We start from the raw sequence: 18590 nt of genomic DNA, 5'->3' as shown, positions 1-18590 counted from the left end.
CTTTTTTTCTACTTTTATTCCTGAGGTAAATCTCAGCCACGTGCGCCCTTCGCTGTGAGATGGGTCCTCAGCGAAAGCCAAGCAGGTATTACGCCGGACACCCCTCTGCAGAAATCACAACCTGCCAGACGCACATGCAGCGGTAATTTCCACCCACTGGACAGAAAGCGCACCCAACACAACACCCATGCTGCACGGAACATGGACGGAGGAGATGGAAGAAATAGCACCCAAAATGCTGGAAACTTGAAAAGCGTACGCGGCTGCGCCCTTTCCAACCCGTTTCCAAATCCACATCTAATAATTATATCTACCTCCTTCCAATCCGAATCCCCATTTAATACTTGTGTCTATTCTCTTCCAATCTTTTCCCTCAATTCATGACACGGATCAGGGCGGCGGACGCACGCATAGCCCCGGGGTGGTTTATCATCGCACTGTATGGGGCATGCTCGATGGTGGGCAGACCTGCAGGCTGGCCATGTGCTTAATGGCGGACCCGTGCACACTGTACGGGGCATGCTCGATGGTGGGTGGACCTGCGTGCTGACCATGTGTACAATGGCGGATTCGCGTGCAACCGTGATACTTTATCATCGTGCAGAACAGGGCACAAATAACACATATCTTTGGTCGGGTCTGCACATGGGATTACAATAACATCTTACCATCGGTCTTCACTCACCACAACGGCAACAAATGTTTCCCATGGACGGCAGACATCCTCACGCACCTCCGCCTCGATGCAGCTGCTACCAGGCAGGGCATGCTGTGCAGCCGGATCGCTCGGGCCGCGTGGCGCACCATGGAACAGGCACATTGACCAGCGCCAACAGCGGGTCGCCGGGGCACGGCACGGAGTTTGGTGCAAGGAGATTCATATCACGGGGTTCGGTGCAGGGACATTCTGGAAGTGAAGTGGAGCAGCTTCCAGTCATGGCGGCCGGCCTGTGTGCTGGCCAAGGCCCAATCAGAGCGCCCAATTCGGGTGACGACACATCGCTTCGGGTCGTCACCCCCGCCCCGCACCACCGGATCTAAAAAAGGATGGGTAGTGGGGCGGTGGAAGAGTTGTCGTCGTTCCAGAGTCGTCGTCGTTCCAGGAGTAGTCGTCGTCATTGTCGTTCCAGGAGCAGTCGTCGTTCAAGTGTCGTTCGTGTGTCGTCATTCCTGCTCGCTCAGTCCTGTCGATTTGTCTTGCTCATCCTGGCCTGGAATTCATCTTCAACCATTCGCCTTCTGACTCCGCCTTTCTGCACAACTCGTTGCTGATTCCGCATTATTCACCACTTTTCCGCCCACTTGCTTTGGACTCCGCCTCTCTCTCCACCCATTGACTTTTGACTCTACCCAAGTACCTCCCTGCACGCCCAATGGTTGCGTGTCATTCTCTGGACCGACGCGAGCTGCACAAAGTGCCACGAAGCAAGAGACGATGCGCCAGCTGTCAGGGAGGTATCACCCAGCGGAGCATCCCCCCAAAACGTATTGGTGGTGCGATCGGGCAATTGTGCAAGGTATTGAGAGACCGTTGGCCTCATCTCCTCTCCTTTTTCTCTTCATCAACTACTCTTCATCGGTGTGTGTGCGTGTGTGTGTGTGTGTGTGTGTGTGTGTGTGTGTGTGTGTGTGTGTGTGCGTGTGTGTGTATGTGTGTGTCCTGGTGCTTGTCCTCGTTTAAGTTAAGAGTGTATATGAATTATACCGGGATAACTCTGCTCTGTGTCTGCTTTTGTAAGTTGCTTGTATATTGCCGCACCTTTCACATCTCTTCCAATTCCTGCTACAGACAACAATAAACAACATTCACTGTGCCACGTACCTTTCCTCGCCTGCCTGTTAATAAATCCTTTGTAGAAATGTTCCCAGCTCGTTTTTGTCTGTTCTTTCATTGATTCAGCATGGTCCGTATCCTAACTTAGCCGGGACTCTATTCCCAACGATCCGTTCCTTTTAGCCGGTATGTCCTTGGCAGTGTCGCTCGGCTGCATGTGATCCGGTCAAGTGATCCGGTTCGGACAAGGCGTACCGAGGGCGTGTCCCCCAGTAATTCGAGTCACGTGGTTATTTTTCGGTAACCGGATTAACTAGACGGAGGACCCTAAGTCACGTGGTTGAGTTATTGGCGTTCACGGTCGGTTAGCTACCTGCCATGTCACGAAATTATCCGTTTGCGACGGCCTGGAATAATTCCGGGGAGTCTGGTGGGATCCCGAGATAGCTTTCTCCTCCCCCCCCTCCCCAGTGGTCTTCTCACCCGACCCCCGGCCTGCAACAAAAGATTGCAGACCCACGCCAGGACTTTTGCGTGGTGTATTTTGTGTGGTGTGTTACGTAATTTATAATAGACATAAGTAGACAACTTTATAACTGCTGGCAGTGATAACCAGGTTCCAAGATGTCCAGCTTTGATGCAACCCGGCTTTGATCGGACATTTGACTCTGACCCATGACGTTTTTTTATCATTATTCAATTGAATTTAGAATTGGATTAAAATTTTTCACCTGACCCTGACCCTCTCCTTCAGAGAGGGTAACAAACAAATGAAATTGCTCGTTGAGCAAGGAATTGCCAGAATAACTGTCATTTCTCCATGATCTCTGAAAAAACAAAAACCTGGAAATCAATTTGGTTCTTTTCAGTCGATAGTGCTACTGTTTAATGAGTTATAGCACTTAGTTTGGTCATGATCATAACTTGTAAGTCAATCGAACTTTAAATGGCGTTTTTATCGCAATTTGGAATTTTTGACCCAACCCCCCGACATTCGACCCCCGACTGCTAAGAAGGGTGTTGGTGTGACACCCCCAATGAGACATATGGTTGGATGCAGAATGGGAAGATGCACATTTTGGATTTGTTTTGAAGTCGATATGACCATTTTAGCGGACGTTATTGTGAAAATAAGAATTTCGGTTTTTCGGTGACCTTGACCTTGACCTTTGACCTCGATTCACCAAAAATGACAAGTTTCTAAGTTGGACCATGGCCGACGTCTGTACCCAGTTTGGTCATGATCGCTGAAACGGTGTGGCTGCTACAGGGTAACCAAACACACAAACAAACAGACAGACAGACAGACAGACACACAGAATGACACACACAACCGACCAACATAATTGCCGAAATCCGAAGGATTCCGTCACTGAACAAATGGAGCCAAATGCAACATCCTCTCCTTTGACGAGGGTAACAAACAAACAATCAGACAAACAAACGGAGCCAAATGCAATAACCTCTCCTTCGGCAAGGGTAACAAGAGTGATTATAAAACCCGGCCGTCTCATGCTGCATTGCAGATGGCCTAATAAAGCCTATTTGTTGTTACTTTTATGGGGCAGACAGGATAGCCAAGGTATGCACACTCTCCTCCAAGCTGCCTTGCCTGGGTTCGATTCCCGACCCAGCTCTAAACTGTCATCCCAGTGTTTCAGAGGCAGGTTGATTCAAAACACGCACACACGCGCGCAATTCCAAAACCCCATCTTCCACTACACGTAAATGTAGGAATCCCAAGAAACGATTGAAATGACTGTGAGTGACTTCGGGTTCAACAACTCAGTTTCGCAGGTGTCTCCCTGCAAAATTTATGGTCTGCCCTACTGAGTGTAATGGGACATTTTAAACAAATTTTAAACAAGCGCCTGTATGTTTAGCACTTGTGTGTAAAAATGATTATTCATGTAATTATGAATCTATTTTTTTCAGGAAGTGAACACAGCATTGAGTGACACTGCCCCCATCAGAACGACCACCACTTCTGTTGTTACAAATACAACTGAAAAACCAGTTACTGGTGTAAGGTATTTTTATCATTCCAGTGAGGCTATCTTCTCCAGCTTATAGATTTTGGATTTGTACTTTAAGGCCCGGTCACACCTTGACGTTTTAGCCAGCGATGGCAACGTATTAAAATGTATCTAAAACGCTGGCTTACGTTGAACTTTTGATGTTTTTTTTTAAAGATTCGGACGTATTCATAGCGACTTGGTCTTATGTATAACGCATTGGTAACGGACACAGAACGTTTCGTTGTGTTATAGATAACTTATACCAACGAATGCTGAACCTGTTGTCAGCCTACACAACCGATGCCCAACGATAGTCTAACTTAGGCATAGCGCGTTGCACGCATCGCCGACGATGTCGTGACGTAGCCTATTAAAAGGCTGACGCACAACAATTCGAATCATAACTGCCGTAGTAATGGAAGTGTCAACATCGCGGTCACACCTTGGCGATCTTGCCAGCGTATGCCGACCTAAGAAAAATGTGTCTAAAACGTTGGGGCACGTCAAATACGGTATGAGTAAGTTTGGTATACGTGAGTAGAACGCTAAAGCACGCTATCATACGTCGTAGTAAGTAGAGTACGTCAAGAAATTTTAAACATGTTCAAAATTTTACGACGTACTCGGCGTATGACACACGTTCCGCATGCGATGGGGATAAGTTTTACACACGATATGTGGACGCTTACACACGTCCACAAAGGCTACTTATAAGCTACTCATAAGTCGAAACACGTCGCGGTAATGTCTTTTTTTTACGCGAAACTTATTTCTAACTTATGTTTGACGTGCTTTGAACCAATTCTTTACGTAGTCCCAACACACATCGACGTATGTAGACGTATTCCAATGACGTCTTCCGGTCGACAAAAAAAATAAATTAACGTGTTTCTAGCTTACAACTGCCATATAAAGACGTGTTCCCAGCGGTTTTGGGAATTGGTATATAAAAATGGTGTTCATAAAAGGGGAACCCAACAGTGTTTTCGAGTCCTTTTTGAGTCAATGTCCATGTCAGCAGTAACAGTAACAGTATCAGTATCAGTATCAGTATCAGTATCAGTATCAGTATTAGTAGTAGTTTGTTCATGTTGGCAGTAGTAGGTGAGTGTGAGGGGGAGGGTGTGGGTTATGATGGATCGTCCTTGCGTTTAACGATTTAACGATTTAAATGATAAACTCAACGATTTAAATGGCTGCATCTCCACTATTGAAAGTAGATGCTTGAGCTCAACAATTGGATTTTTTTTACACTCAACGACTTTTAAACGGTACCACTCAGCTATTTTCATTGTTTACAATGAACGATTTAAATTGCTGTCACTCGCCTTTGTTTTTTGACGCTGGGGTTTGGAAATTTTAATCGTTTCTATTGAACGTGTTAAATCGCTCAAACTCCACTATTGAAAGTAGACGCTTGCGCTCAACAATTGGATTTTTTTTACACTCAACGACTTTTAAACGGTACCACTCAACAATTTTCATTGTTTACAATGAACGATTTAAATTGCTGTCACTCGCCTTTGTTTTTTGACGCTGGGGTTTGGAAATTTGAAGCGTTTCTTCTGAACGTGTTAAAACGCTCAAACTCGACTATTTTAAATAGACGCTGCCGATGGACAATTGGAATCATAGCCAAGCTAGACATCGAAGTGTGAACATCCTCGTCATGCTGAAGAAAAGTTTGAAGAATGCTGCAAATAAGTGTCCTGGCCGTGGCCGTGGACGCTGACGCAAGGACGATCCATTATACCGACGTCTTTCAGCCTATGAGTAACTTAAAAGTAACGTCTGTCGATGTGTGGCAACGATCGCGTAACGTGCCAACAACACGTTAATCATAGGTTAGAAATAAGTTTTGGGTACGCTAAACATTACCTCGGCGTGTCTCAACTTATGATTAACTTACAAGTAGCATGTGTTGACGTCTGTCAACGATCGCAGACCGTGCATACAACTTGTGGCCAGCGTAGCGGAACGTGTGAGTCATACGCCGGCATACGTCGTGAAATTTCAAGCATGAAAAAATTTGAGGACAACCAAAAAGTACAACGTTTAAAGCCAACGTACAACGACGTATGGCATTGTTTTTCAGCGTGTTCTCAATGTTATCAAAAATTACCCATAACGTATTCAACGTGTGCCAGCGTTTTAGAAAAAAAATTCAAAAATCGGCATACGTTGGCTAAAACGTCAAGGTGTGACCGGGCCTTTAGTACTCGTGTGAAGCTGTTTAATATTGTTGCGGCCGGGTGTCTGGGTGAGAGACCACGAGGGGGGTGAAGCTATCTCAGGTCCCCACCAGACTCCCCGGAATTGCAGGCCATCGCACACGGATAACTCCATGACGAGGCGGGTCGTTAACTGACCGTGAACACCAATAACTCAATCACGTGACCTAAGGTCCTCCGTCTAAACCCGTGACTAAATTCATCACGTGACCTAATTAACGGGGAACACGCCGTCGGTACGCCTTGTCCGAACCGGATCACCTTACCGGGTCAGATGCAGCCGAGCAACACTGCCAAGGACATATCGGCTAGTAGAACGGATCTTTGGGAATAAAGTCCCGACTCGGCTAGGATACGGACCATGCTGGATGATTGAAAAAAAAAAGACAAAAACGAGCTGGGAACATTTGTACATCAGCATTTATTACAGGCATGCAAGGAAAAGCAAGTGGCAGAGTGAATGTAGTTTATTGTTGTATGTAAAGCAGGGATACAAAGAAATGTGTGGTGCGATAACAAAACAAGCAACTTACTAAAGTGGACACAGAGCAGACTTGTCCCGATATAATTCTTCCACACTCTTAAGTTTAGCGAGGACAGGCGCCATGACATACACACACACAAACACAAAACCCGATGAAGAGGAGGTAATTATGAGAGAGAGGAGAGGAGATAAGAGCTAATGGTCTCGCAATACCTTGCACGGTCGGCCGGCCACGCTACCCAGTACACTTTGGGGGGACGCTCTGCTGAGCGATCCCTCCTTGAGAGTTGTCGCGTTGTCTCCTGCTTGGTTAAGGTGCCGGCGTAGCATGTGCACCAGTCTAGAGAAATGGCGAGGCCATCTGGCGTGAGGAAGGACTTTAGGTGGAGCCAGGTGAGTGGGTTGTGCCAGTTGCAAGAGGCAGTCGGAATCAGGTGGGTGGGTGGAGAAGGCAGAGTCAGCATGCGAGAAGGCAGGCGAGGAATGCGGGGCAACAGGCGAATGCAGAAATCACAGATTTTGAAGCAAGGCAAGTGCTCTCTAATGGCTTTGCGACCGTCTTTAATAAGGGCCATAGTGCAGGGTGGGGGCGACGACCCGAAGCGTCACCTGAATTGGGCGCTCCCATTGGGCCCCGGCCACCACACGGCCCGGCCACCATGGCCAGAAGCAGCCTCATTGTACATCCGGCGAGACATAGCTGAGCTGCGGAATCGTCTCGCTCCGAACCCCATGATATGAATTGCATTGCACCGAACTCCCAGGCCGTGCTCCGGCGACCGGCCGAGGGTCACGTCGGCCCCGCATGCCCGCTCCAGAACCCCCAGCGTGCTGCGGTTGGTGCTGATGAATGCGCTTGTTCCGTCCGTACGCCATGCGGCCCAAGCTATCCGGGCCGTGTAGCATTCCTCTGCTTGGTGGTGGCTGCATCGAGGCGGAGGTGTGAGAAGATCCCCGCCGTCTGTAGGAGATATTGGTTGTCGCGGTGGCGAGCGAAGATCGACAGTAAGACGCCCTTGTAAACCAGTGCGCAGACCCAAACAAAGATGTGCGCCATGCACGTCCCGTACAGTGCGATGGTAATTATCACGGGGCTGCGCGCGGGTCTGTTATCGTGATGTTGATGCTTTCCTTATCCTCCGCGAGGCAGTATTCTTATAATGGAGGATGTTTAATCATGGTGTTGATGCTTTCCTTGGCCTCCGCGAGACTATTCTCATAGTGGAGAGTTTTTCATCATACTGCACACGTCCCGTGCAGTCTGATGGTGGAGGTTGTCGCTGTGGTTTTCACAGGCGGCCATCTGGGTGCGGTGCCTGCTTGGATTTATTTCATGAATAAGAGGAAAAGAGTTGGAATGAAGAGAGAGATTGAATGGAAAATGGACATATAATTAGACCGAGCTATAAGACTCACACAACGCACTTCGTCCCGTTGACCCATTAGACATGAGGGGTCGGTCTAACTGCACATATAGTAATACTAATTAAATAACTGCCGAGGGACCACTGTATGTTGGATGCCATTGCCTTGGAGGCATGCGGTTTCCAGAACCGCAACAATATTTTAAAATATTTTTTGTCACCTGATCGAGATCAGGTTATTTATCTTGTTACTTAGTTCCGTCAAGTCATGGCCGACTTCTGAAGACATTCATGATCAGATTTCTCCAAACATCGCTTTTGTGCACTGTTTCTCAAAATTGTCAGAGAAATTGGTTAAAACCTCTATCTCATATCCATCCAGCACATATATGGTTTTCCTCTTCCTCTTCTTCCCTCAACCACACCCAGTATGGTTGACTTCTCCAGACTTTCGTTTTCTGCACACATAATGTGTCCAAAGTATGACAGTATCTGTTTTGGCATCAGCGCTTCTCATGTGCACGGTGGTGTAATTACCTCTGCCACCTAAAGTTCCACCACTCCACCACCGCCACCATCATGTTTTCACCACTATCTGTCTGAATGTCTCTCTGTCTGTCCATCTGTCTGCCTGTGAGAAACATAACTCAAAATGTTATGGAAGGATCCAGACAAAAGTTGGTGCGAAGGTTGGTGTGTGAAGATCTAGATCCGATCATTTTTATTCAATTCTAGAAGTGGTTGTTCACCATTGACAGATGGGACGAAAAACGACATATAGTACTGGACTCCCAGCTCCAGTCGATGGAGGCACTGGACTCCTGGCTCCAGTCAGTGGAGGAGCGGAACCCCTGGCTGCAGTTTGAGGAGGTGCGGGACCACCGGCTGCAGTTGGTGGAAGCGTGGGACCCCAGAAGGAAACTTGAGCTGAACTTAACCTCTCCGAGGTATCAGATTTGCCAGTCCTCTGACTCTGAGCCATCTCACAGAGGTAGTGATGCTCAACCCCCAATCCCACCTCAGCCATCCAACAACTTTTGGAGACTGCTATCCAAATATCACAAGATAAATGCTGAGAATGCCAGTGCTAAACAGGACAAACAGGAATTATTTTCAAGTTTTGCTACTTTATCTCGTTGGGAGAACGTTTTCTTTGATTGTACCTTCTATCGGTATTTTAACCTTTGAAAGTTTGCAATCTGCATTATTTAAACATGACAACTCGTTCTTCTTGAGAGTTGGACACTTTACGTCTGAAAAGATGGTGCGGAGCCAGGAATTTGCTTCGGAGGTCTCAAATCTGATTTTGATTCTCGAGCAAATTGTTAGCCATCTTATCGTCGTTGTTCAACACGATTAAGGTTTTCGTGTACTCTATTAAACAGGCAGATAAGAAATTCTCAATAAGAAATCTTGTGAAAGCGCCGTTAATATATCTCTGACCAGAAGTACGAAACGCACTGCAAATTGCAAATTATGCGCAACCATTAAACAACAGCAATAACCACAAGGTGAACCTTTCCAACCACAATGGCGCTTCCTGCAAAGAGAACCTTTCCAACCACAATGGCGCTTCCTGCAAAGAGAACCTTTCCAACCACAATGGCGCCTCCTGCAAGGAGAACCTTTCCCACCACAATGGCTCCTCCTGCAAAGAGAACCTTTGCAACCACAATGGTGCCTCCCGCAAAGAGAACCTTTGCAACCACAATGGTACCTCCCGCAAAGAGAACCTTTCCAACCACAATGGCGCCTCCCATAAAGAGAACCTTTCCAACCACAATGGCGCTTCCCGCAAAAAGAACTATTCCGGACCACAATGATGCCTCCCGCAAAGATAACTTTTCCAACCACAATGGCGCTAACCGCAAAGAGAACCTTTCCAACCACAATGGTGCCTCCTGCAAAGAGAACCTTTCCAACCACAATGGTCCCTCCTGCAAAGAGAACCTTTCCAACCACAATGGTGCCTGCTGCAAGGAGAACCTTTCCAACCACAATGACGCCTCCCGCAAAGAGAACCTTTCCAACCACAATGGTGCCTCCCGCAAAGAGAACCTTTCCAACCACAATGGCGCCTCCTGTAAAGAGAACCTTTCCAACCACAATGGCACTTCCCGCAAAGAGAACTATTCCCGACCACAATGATGCCTCCTGCAAAGAGAACTTTTCCAACCACAATGGCGCTGACCGCAAAGAGAACCTTTCCAACCACAATGGTGCCTCCTGCAAAGAGAACCTTTCCAACAACAATGGTGCCTCCTGCAAAGAAAACCTTTCCAACCACAATGGTGCCTCCTGCAAAGAGAGCCTTTCCAACCACAATGACACCTCTTGCAAAGAAAACCTTTCCAACCACAATTCCACCTCCTGCAAAGAGAACCTATCTAACCACAATGGCATCTCCTGCAAAGAGAACCTTTCCAACCACAATGGCACCTCCCACAACGAGAACCATTCCCGACCACAATGACACCTTCCGCAAAGAGAACCATTCCCGACCACAATGATGCCTACCGCAAAGAGAACCTTTCCAATCACAATGGCTCCTCCCCCAAAGAGAACTTTTCCAGCCACAATGGCGCCTCCCGCAAAGAGAACTATTCCTGACCACAATGATGCCTCCCGCAAATATAACTTTTCCAACAACAATGGTGCCTCCCGCAAAGAGAACTTTTCCAGCCACAATGGCACCTCCCGCAAAGAGAACCTTTCCAACCACAATGGCGCCTCCCGCAAAGAGAACTATTCCTGACCACAATGGTGCCTCCCGCAAATATAACTTTTCCAACCACAATGGTGCCTCCCGCAAATATAACTTTTCCAATCACAATGGCGCCTCCCGCAAATATAACTTTTCCAACCACAATGGTGCCTCCCGCAAAGAGAAAACTTCCAACCACAATGACGCCTCCCGCAAAGAGTACCTTTCCTACCACAATGGCGCCTCCCGCAAAGAGAACCTTTCCAACCACAATGGTTCCTCCCGCAAAGAGAACATTTCCAACCATAATGGCACCTCCAACAAAGAGAACATTTCCAACCATAATGGCACCTCCCGCAAAGAGAACCTTTCCAACCACAATGGCGCCTCCTGCAAAGAGAACCTTTCCAACCACAATGGTGCCTCCTGCAAAGAGAGCCTTTCCAACCACAATGCCGCCTCCCACAACGAGAACCATTCCAACCACAATGACGCCTCCCGCAAAGAGAACCATTGCCGACCACAATGATGCCTTCCGCAAAGAGAACCTTTCCGAGCACAATGGCGCCTCCCGCAAAGAGAACCACTCCCGACCACAATGGCGCCTCCCACAAAGAGAACCTTTCCAACCACAATGATGCCTCCCGCAAAGAGAACCTTTCCAACCACAATGGCGCCTCCCACAAAGAGAACCTTTCCAACCACAATGGCACCTCCCGCAAAGAGAACCTTTCCAACCACAACGGCACCATCGCAAAGAGAACCTTTCCAACCACAATGCCACCTCCTGCAAAGAGAACCTATCTAACCACAATGGCATCTCCTGCAAAGAGAACCTTTCCAACCACAATGGCGCCTCCCACAACGAGAACCATTCCCGACCACAATGACACCTCCCGCAAAGAGAACCATTCCCGACCACAATGATGCCTACCGCAAAGAGAACCTTTCCAACCACAATGGCTCCTCCCCCAAAGAGAACTTTTCCAGCCACAATGGCGCCTCCCGCAAAGAGAACCATTCCTGACCACAATGATGCCTCCTGCAAATATAACTTTTCCAACCACAATGGTGCCTCCCGCAAAGAGAAAATTTCCAACCACAATGACGCCTCCCACAAAGAGAACCATTCCAACCACAATGGTGCCTGCTGCAAGGAGAACCTTTCCTACCACAATGGCGCCTCCTGCAAAGAGAACCTTTCCAACCACAATGGTGCCTCCCGCAAAGAGAACCTTTCCAACCACAATGGCGCCTCCCGTAAAGAGAACCTTTCCAACCACAATGGCGCTTCCTGCAAAGAGAACTATTCCCGACCACAATGATGCCTTCCGCAAAGAGAACTTTTCCAACCACAATGGCGCTGACTGCAAAGAGAACCTTTCCAACCACAATGGCGCCTTCCACAAAGAGAACCTTTTCAACCACAATGGCACCTCCCGCAAAGAGAACCTTTCCAACCACAACGGCACCATCGCAAAGAGAACCATTCCAACCATAATGGCACCTCCCGCAAAGAGAACCATTCCAACCACAATGGCGCCTCCCGCAAAAATAACCTTTCCAACCACAATGACGCCTCCCGCAAAGAGAACCTTTCCAACAACAATGGTGCCTCCTGCAAAGAGAATCTTTCCAACCACAATGGTGCCTCCTGCAAAGAGAACCTTTCCAACCACAATGGTGCCTGCTGCAAGGAGAACCTTTCCTACCACAATGGCGCCTCCTGCAAAGAGAACCTTTCCAACCACAATGGTGCCTCCCGCAAAGAGAACCTTTCCAACCACAATGGCGCCTCCCGTAAAGAGAACCTTTCCAACCACAATGGCGCTTCCTGTAAAGAGAACTATTCCCGACCACAATGATGCCTTCCGCAAAGAGAACTTTTCCAACCACAATGGCGCTGACCGCAAAGAGAACCTTTCCAACCACAATGGTGCCTCCTGCAAAGAGAACCTTTCCAAACACAATGGTGCCTCCTGCAAAGAGAGCCTTTCCAACCACAATGGCGCCTCCCATAACGAGAACCATTCCAACCACAATGACGCCTCCCGCAAAGAGAACCACTCCCGACCACAATGATGCCTCCCGCAAAGAGAACCTTTCCAAGCACAATGGCGCCTCCCGCAAAGAGAACCTTTCCAACCACAATGGCGCCTCCCGCAAAAAGAACCTTTCCAACCACAATGACGCCTCCCGCAAAGAGAACCTTTCCAACCACAATGGCCCCTCCCTCAAAGGAACGCTCAAAAGCTTATCTCCTTACATGTTGCTGCGAATAATCGAGAATCTAAAGTAAGTATGAGAGGCAGATGGAAAAGGTTTTATGTGTGCTAGTAGGGAAAGAATACTGGTTCTGGCTCACTTTTCCCCATGTAAATGAATGGGGGATTTTCAGCCATGAAATTTTTCTTTTTTTTCCCCTAAAAAAATAAATCCCCTTTTTAGCCCAAGGTATATTTATTTGTCTCCCCTTTTAACCTAGGGGCTCTCTATTCAAATAACCCATGCAACGAGATAAAGATTTGTTAAAGGTGATTCTAAAGAAATATCTGAAACGTCTAAGCCCCGGGACACTCTTTCTCAAATAACCCATACAACAAGATAAAGATTTGTTAAAGGTGATTCTAAAGAAATATCTGAAACGTCTAAGCCTCGGGGCACTCTTTATCAAATAACCAATGCATATTGTTTAGCTCACTCATTGAACCTATAAACATTTGTTCATTCTCAAATTCCTTCAATAGTTTAATTTTCTTTGCACAATAATCCCCATCTAAAATATTGAAAAACAAAACATTTGAATCTTTATATTTTTTAAGATACCCCTTTTGTGCCATTACGAAATGATAAACTTCTCTTAATGATCTCATCTGACCACCTCCTGAGTTGCATATCATTTTGATATTGCAGTAAATTATTTTTCCATTGTTCAATTGATAACCATCAAATTTTTCAGTCCATTCAAACATATTTATTATTTTCTTTACATCCTCTAACTTATTGGTTTTTAAATTGATTCGCATATTTGTTTTATTTACCTTTGTTTTAGATATTTTTTTCAATAAGACTTATTTGATATTTTTCACATTCATTATGTTTTCCATTTATATACCATGACTGAGCATTTCTCCACTCTTTAGTTTGAGTAATACTTGGTTCGACGATTTATATATTGTGAGAAACGCACAAGGTAGCCCTTAAAAACCCTAACCCATCTTCCCATCGTTAAAACTTGTGTCCATATGGAACACAATCTATTCTATTCACTCTATCATACAATACCCATATGGAACACAATCTATTTTATACACTCTATCATACAATATCCATATGGAACACAATCTATTCCATTATCTAAAATAAATCTCTTATCATCAAAGGCCCCTAATGCCTTTTTATTTACTTCTTCACTATATATCTTATGTTTATAACTTCTTATTGTATTCATTTTCGTATATTCTTCTTTCTTATTCATCAAACAATTATAATAATTTCTAAAAGTTATTGATTTCTTTATTACATATTTCTTTATTCCCTTTAACCTCTTATCAATCTGATCACCATACTTATAAGCATATGCCTTTGCTCTCAATCCAATAAACTCACTCATTACTTTTCCACCCAACTCATCCTTAAACTTACCAATAACCTTTTCATTCTTTTTTGAAAATAACTCACTCTTCTTACTAAAATTACTTGTATCATATACTCCAATGTTTTTCTTCATATCTTTATTAACATCATCAGTTTTTACATCTAGAATAAAACTATCAGTGTCCATATACAACAATGAAACATTTTCACCATACTCTTTCTTTAAATCATTATACAAATAATCATACATCAATATCTTTGATAAATCAAGAACTGCTGTTCCAATATAAATTGGTTTATCCATGACAATACTTTCCTTTTTCATATGAATAGCAGAAAAGTTCTCTGAAAAACCTCTCTCTCTCAAAACTTGGTTTATTTATCAATCTCAAGCTTCTTTCCAAGATGTTGCAAATCTAATGTTTTGCCTGTTTCTAACATTCTCTCCATTGTCTTTCCAAAGACAGCATTATTCATCAATTTATAGAATTCCCCTTCAAATTTTACTTTTGTATTTGTTCTCATATCTGTATTGAATTTAATATACTTTTTTCATCCAAGGACTTTGTTTAAATTTTAAAACTCTATGAATTTTAGCTACTCTCAACCCAGCAGATAAATATTGTCTCAAGTTCCTTTGATGCAAAACATATCCCTCTTTATCATAGAATGTTGTTAATAACTTTTCTGTTGATTTGCCTTTAATATTAAAACTTTTATGATAATCACTGAACCATTCTTTCTTTGGGGTTTCTTTCTCACATGCAAAAGGAAGGTCTTTATGCTTATTATGAAGATCACTCGGGTACTTCAAATCAACTTCAAAATAATAACCTTCTTCTTTGTCATTCAATTTCTCTTGAGAAGAAATAACAATATTCATCAAAGCCTTTTCATAATCCTTTTCTTCCACCCACTCTAATTTACCATAAGGCAGAGATTGAGACATTGCCCATCCATACAAATTATTAGCATCAAAGTACATCAAATAATTACTTTTTTTCACTCTCATAATTTGGAAGATATTTATTATTTGCTTTAGCATATCTTTGAACATACTTGTGATATTCCACCTCTCTTAGACTTCTCAATCATCAAAAGCATATCTACATCACTGACTAAATCTATATCTTGTTTTGTCATTTTCAACATTGCACTCCAAGCTAAACCAGGAGCTGTGAAATAGTGGGCAGGATCTAATCCATAACAATTTTTATTATGGCAGAGTGATCTAAAAGCTTCAAACACATCAGCTAACAATAAAACATCTGTTTTTAGATACAAATCATGATATTCTCCAAGGTTCTTTATCTTAAATATTTTCCAAATTTCTTGTGCGTGTTTATATTCCTTATCACTTATCTCTTCTTCATAAAGGTTATTATAGAAACTTTCTTTTGAAGGAAGTTGTGTTTCTTTAAATCTCATAAATGAATCCATATAACCATAAGGATAAATTCCCTTACTTGTAAGAATTTCTCTTTACTTTGAATTTCATTCCTTGTTTCAATTTCCTCTCTAGTTAGAATTCTCTTTAATCAGAATTTCATCTATAATCAGAATTTCCTCTTTAGTTAGAATTTCATTCTTTGTTCGAATTTTCTGTATAATTAGAATTTCATCTTCAGTAAGAATTTCTTCATTCATTTCCTCATTAATTAGAATTTCCTCTTTACTTTGAATTCTCTCTTTAATCTGAATTTCCTCTTTAGTTAGAATTTCCTCTTTTGGAAAGAATGAATTAAGATTTGGAAAAGAGCCCGTGGAGCTTAGATTTGATGCGAGGTTGGCTAGTGGTGTTCCCATAAACTTGTAAGAATCAAGAAACCGAATACGAGTTATAGGTTTTGTGAATATCATTTTTGTAAATGAAATATACTTTTGACTTGTGTTTGTTATGGCAGAAACATTGCCTGGTGTTTTTGAAAGTTCATTTATAAATAGATGTGTATCATAGTTGGCGCTGTTGTGAAGAAAGACTGGAATAAAAGGTAATTTATAATTAAGATTACAACAGGAATGAGCGGGGCCTCTATATTTACCAGTAAGATGACAATGATCCCTAACTTTAGACTCCTCAATTTCCTCCTCACAAATATGACAGATATTGTTCTTTCTAAATTCTAATTTTTCTTCTTTGGTTAATTTCATCGGTTCATTTGTTTCTTTCATTAATTTACTTAGTCTTATACAATCCTTTTCTAATCGTTTTACAAACTCTTGTGAAGCATTTTTTCCACTATACTGTTCAAGTTTATTATACTTTTCTCCAACAGATGATTTGATATAATAACAGAAACCACAAGGAATATGTTTTTGATATTTATTTGTATATGGTTCTTTTGGATTAGGAGAAGCAGTATTTATCTTTTTTAAGGATACATTCAAAATCAGCGATATCACAAATGGGTGCATGATAGATTTCTTATAATCTTCAAAAGAAATCTTTTCACCAGGTCTAAGCATTGTAGTTACAGCTGTTTTATGTTTACTACAATTTTTGGAATGGTGTTCTAAGCGAAATTTTGTATGAATTGAATTAAGACATCGCTACAAGGATATATTTTGTTTGCTGTTCTGAATACCTGAGAAGAGATTAATCTTGATAAATCATTGATGTATGTGTAATGTGAATTCTTTCCAACACTAAAATATAAAAGATCAATGTGTGTTTCTTCATTTTTATAGTTGTTTGAAATTTTTAATATTTGAACTTTGTTTGTATCCGTTTAATCCATATACATTAATAGAAAGATTATTCTTTTTCTCAAATTTAGGAATATCTGTTAGTGGCATTGGGAAATTAAAATCTTTAATGTCCAAGGTATTCTCATATTTCATATATTGTTTTACTCTTTCTGAATTACATTTTGGTGGATGTAAGTGAGCAAGAACAGACCAGAGAAAACATTTATTATCATTATTCTTAATAATAAAAACCGCCTTTTTTGCTCTTATTTCTTTTGGTAATTCAATATAAGAAGAAGCTTTAAGAGGGTTTGATTTTAGAATGTGTATATCTAAAAAGATGATTTTTTTAATATTGAATCCACTTCCTACCACTGTATTATCAACATCCTCCTCTTGTCTTGATAGTTCTTCATAAACCCCACTATTCAAAAAATCTTGAAATGATGTTATAAAATGAAGATCTGTCCTCATATAAGGAGTTTGTTCTTCATCTTGTCTTTTCATATTCATTTTCACTCCCATATAAAACTTTAAAGTTTTCATTTCTTTTAATGTTTTTTTAATAAATTTTTCAACATCAGGTTTCACTATTTCAATTGATTCAACTATTGATGATGGACCGGGTTCTCCAAATTGAAAAATCCTTATTTTTATATGCCCTTTAAATGCCCCATCAGTGTTTTCAATATAATAGTCTCCCTTTACTTTAAACTCATTTTTCTTGTGTTTTTGTGATTGAAGATGTCTATTATAACTACTCTTCAAAACATCCTTTGAGCAGGTATCACAATGTTTTCTTTCCAACTCAAGAGGGGATATTTTGTGAAATAGATTAAATGTGTGTTTGTTGGTTCGGAGGTGTTTTCTATAATGTTTATATTCGTGATTACAAACATGTATGTTGTATTCACCATATTTATATAATAAAACTTTGCTTAAACTAAAATTTTCTTGATGAAAATTTCGTTTATTTTACAGGTGAATCTGTGCTTAAACTAAAATTTTCTTGATGAAAATTTCGTTTATTTTACAGGTGAATCTGTGCTTAAACTAAAATTTTCTTGGTGAAAATTTTGTTTATTTTACAGGTGAATCTGTGCTTAAACTAAAATTTTCTTGATGAAAATTTCGTTTATTTTACAGGTGAATCTGTGCTTAAACTAAAATTTTCTTGATGAAAATTTCGTTTATTTTACAGGTGAATCTGTGCTTAAACCATTTTATCCTCCAACTTTTTCACTTAATAAATACAATGTTTCAAGACACAAAAGACAAGTTTCAATCAATCTCTTCATTTGTTAAAGATGCTGAGAAATATGTCAAGGATGTAAAATTGAACAAAGATAAATATAACAACTATTGGATAAAAACAATTATGGTGGATATGATGAGTTCTTCAATTTACTTCAGTGGAAGGGCTTTTAGTATACCTGGAAGAACATCAATTAAGGTATCTCTAACAAAAGTTTCTCCTCTCCTTCTGGCAATATATTCAAAACTAGAAAAAGCAATGAAACAAGAAAAGGTATCAAAAAAAAAACCTTATGGATGAAGCTTTAGAAAGAAAAGATAAGACCATCTGTAATATGCAAGGAGAAATTTGTATTTTTTTTTCAACAACCCTAAAGATATAAATCCTGATGAAATAAAGGATGTTAATATATCAGGTGAAATGACATTTCGTTCAATTGTAGTTAAGGATCATTTTAAAATTACCTTTAATATAA

The 18590-nt window shown here is 42.2% G+C and overlaps 1 protein-coding gene across 3 annotated transcripts in view; it reads left to right on the top strand.

Annotated features, from left to right (window-relative positions):
• Positions 1–18590, top strand: part of LOC147033614 (uncharacterized) — a 104754-nt gene that overhangs the window by 15398 nt on the left and 70766 nt on the right. For all 3 annotated transcript variants that reach the window (XR_015051737.1, XM_085857255.1, XM_085857264.1), the window contains exon 2: positions 3710–3799. Coding sequence is in view for 2 of the 3 variants with exons in the window: in XM_085857255.1 (XP_085713381.1) it covers positions 3710–3799 (90 nt within the window). In the remaining variant the exon portion in view is untranslated. The remainder of the gene's footprint in view (positions 1–3709; positions 3800–18590) is intronic.

Source organism: Eptatretus burgeri, chromosome 2, assembly GCF_056783735.1.
Source record: "Eptatretus burgeri isolate ZD-2024b chromosome 2, Ebu_testis_v1, whole genome shotgun sequence".
NCBI classification, from domain to species: Eukaryota; Metazoa; Chordata; class Myxini; order Myxiniformes; family Myxinidae; genus Eptatretus; species Eptatretus burgeri.
Note: the sequence above shows the minus strand (reverse complement) of the source record. Positions and strands in the feature narration are given on the sequence as shown.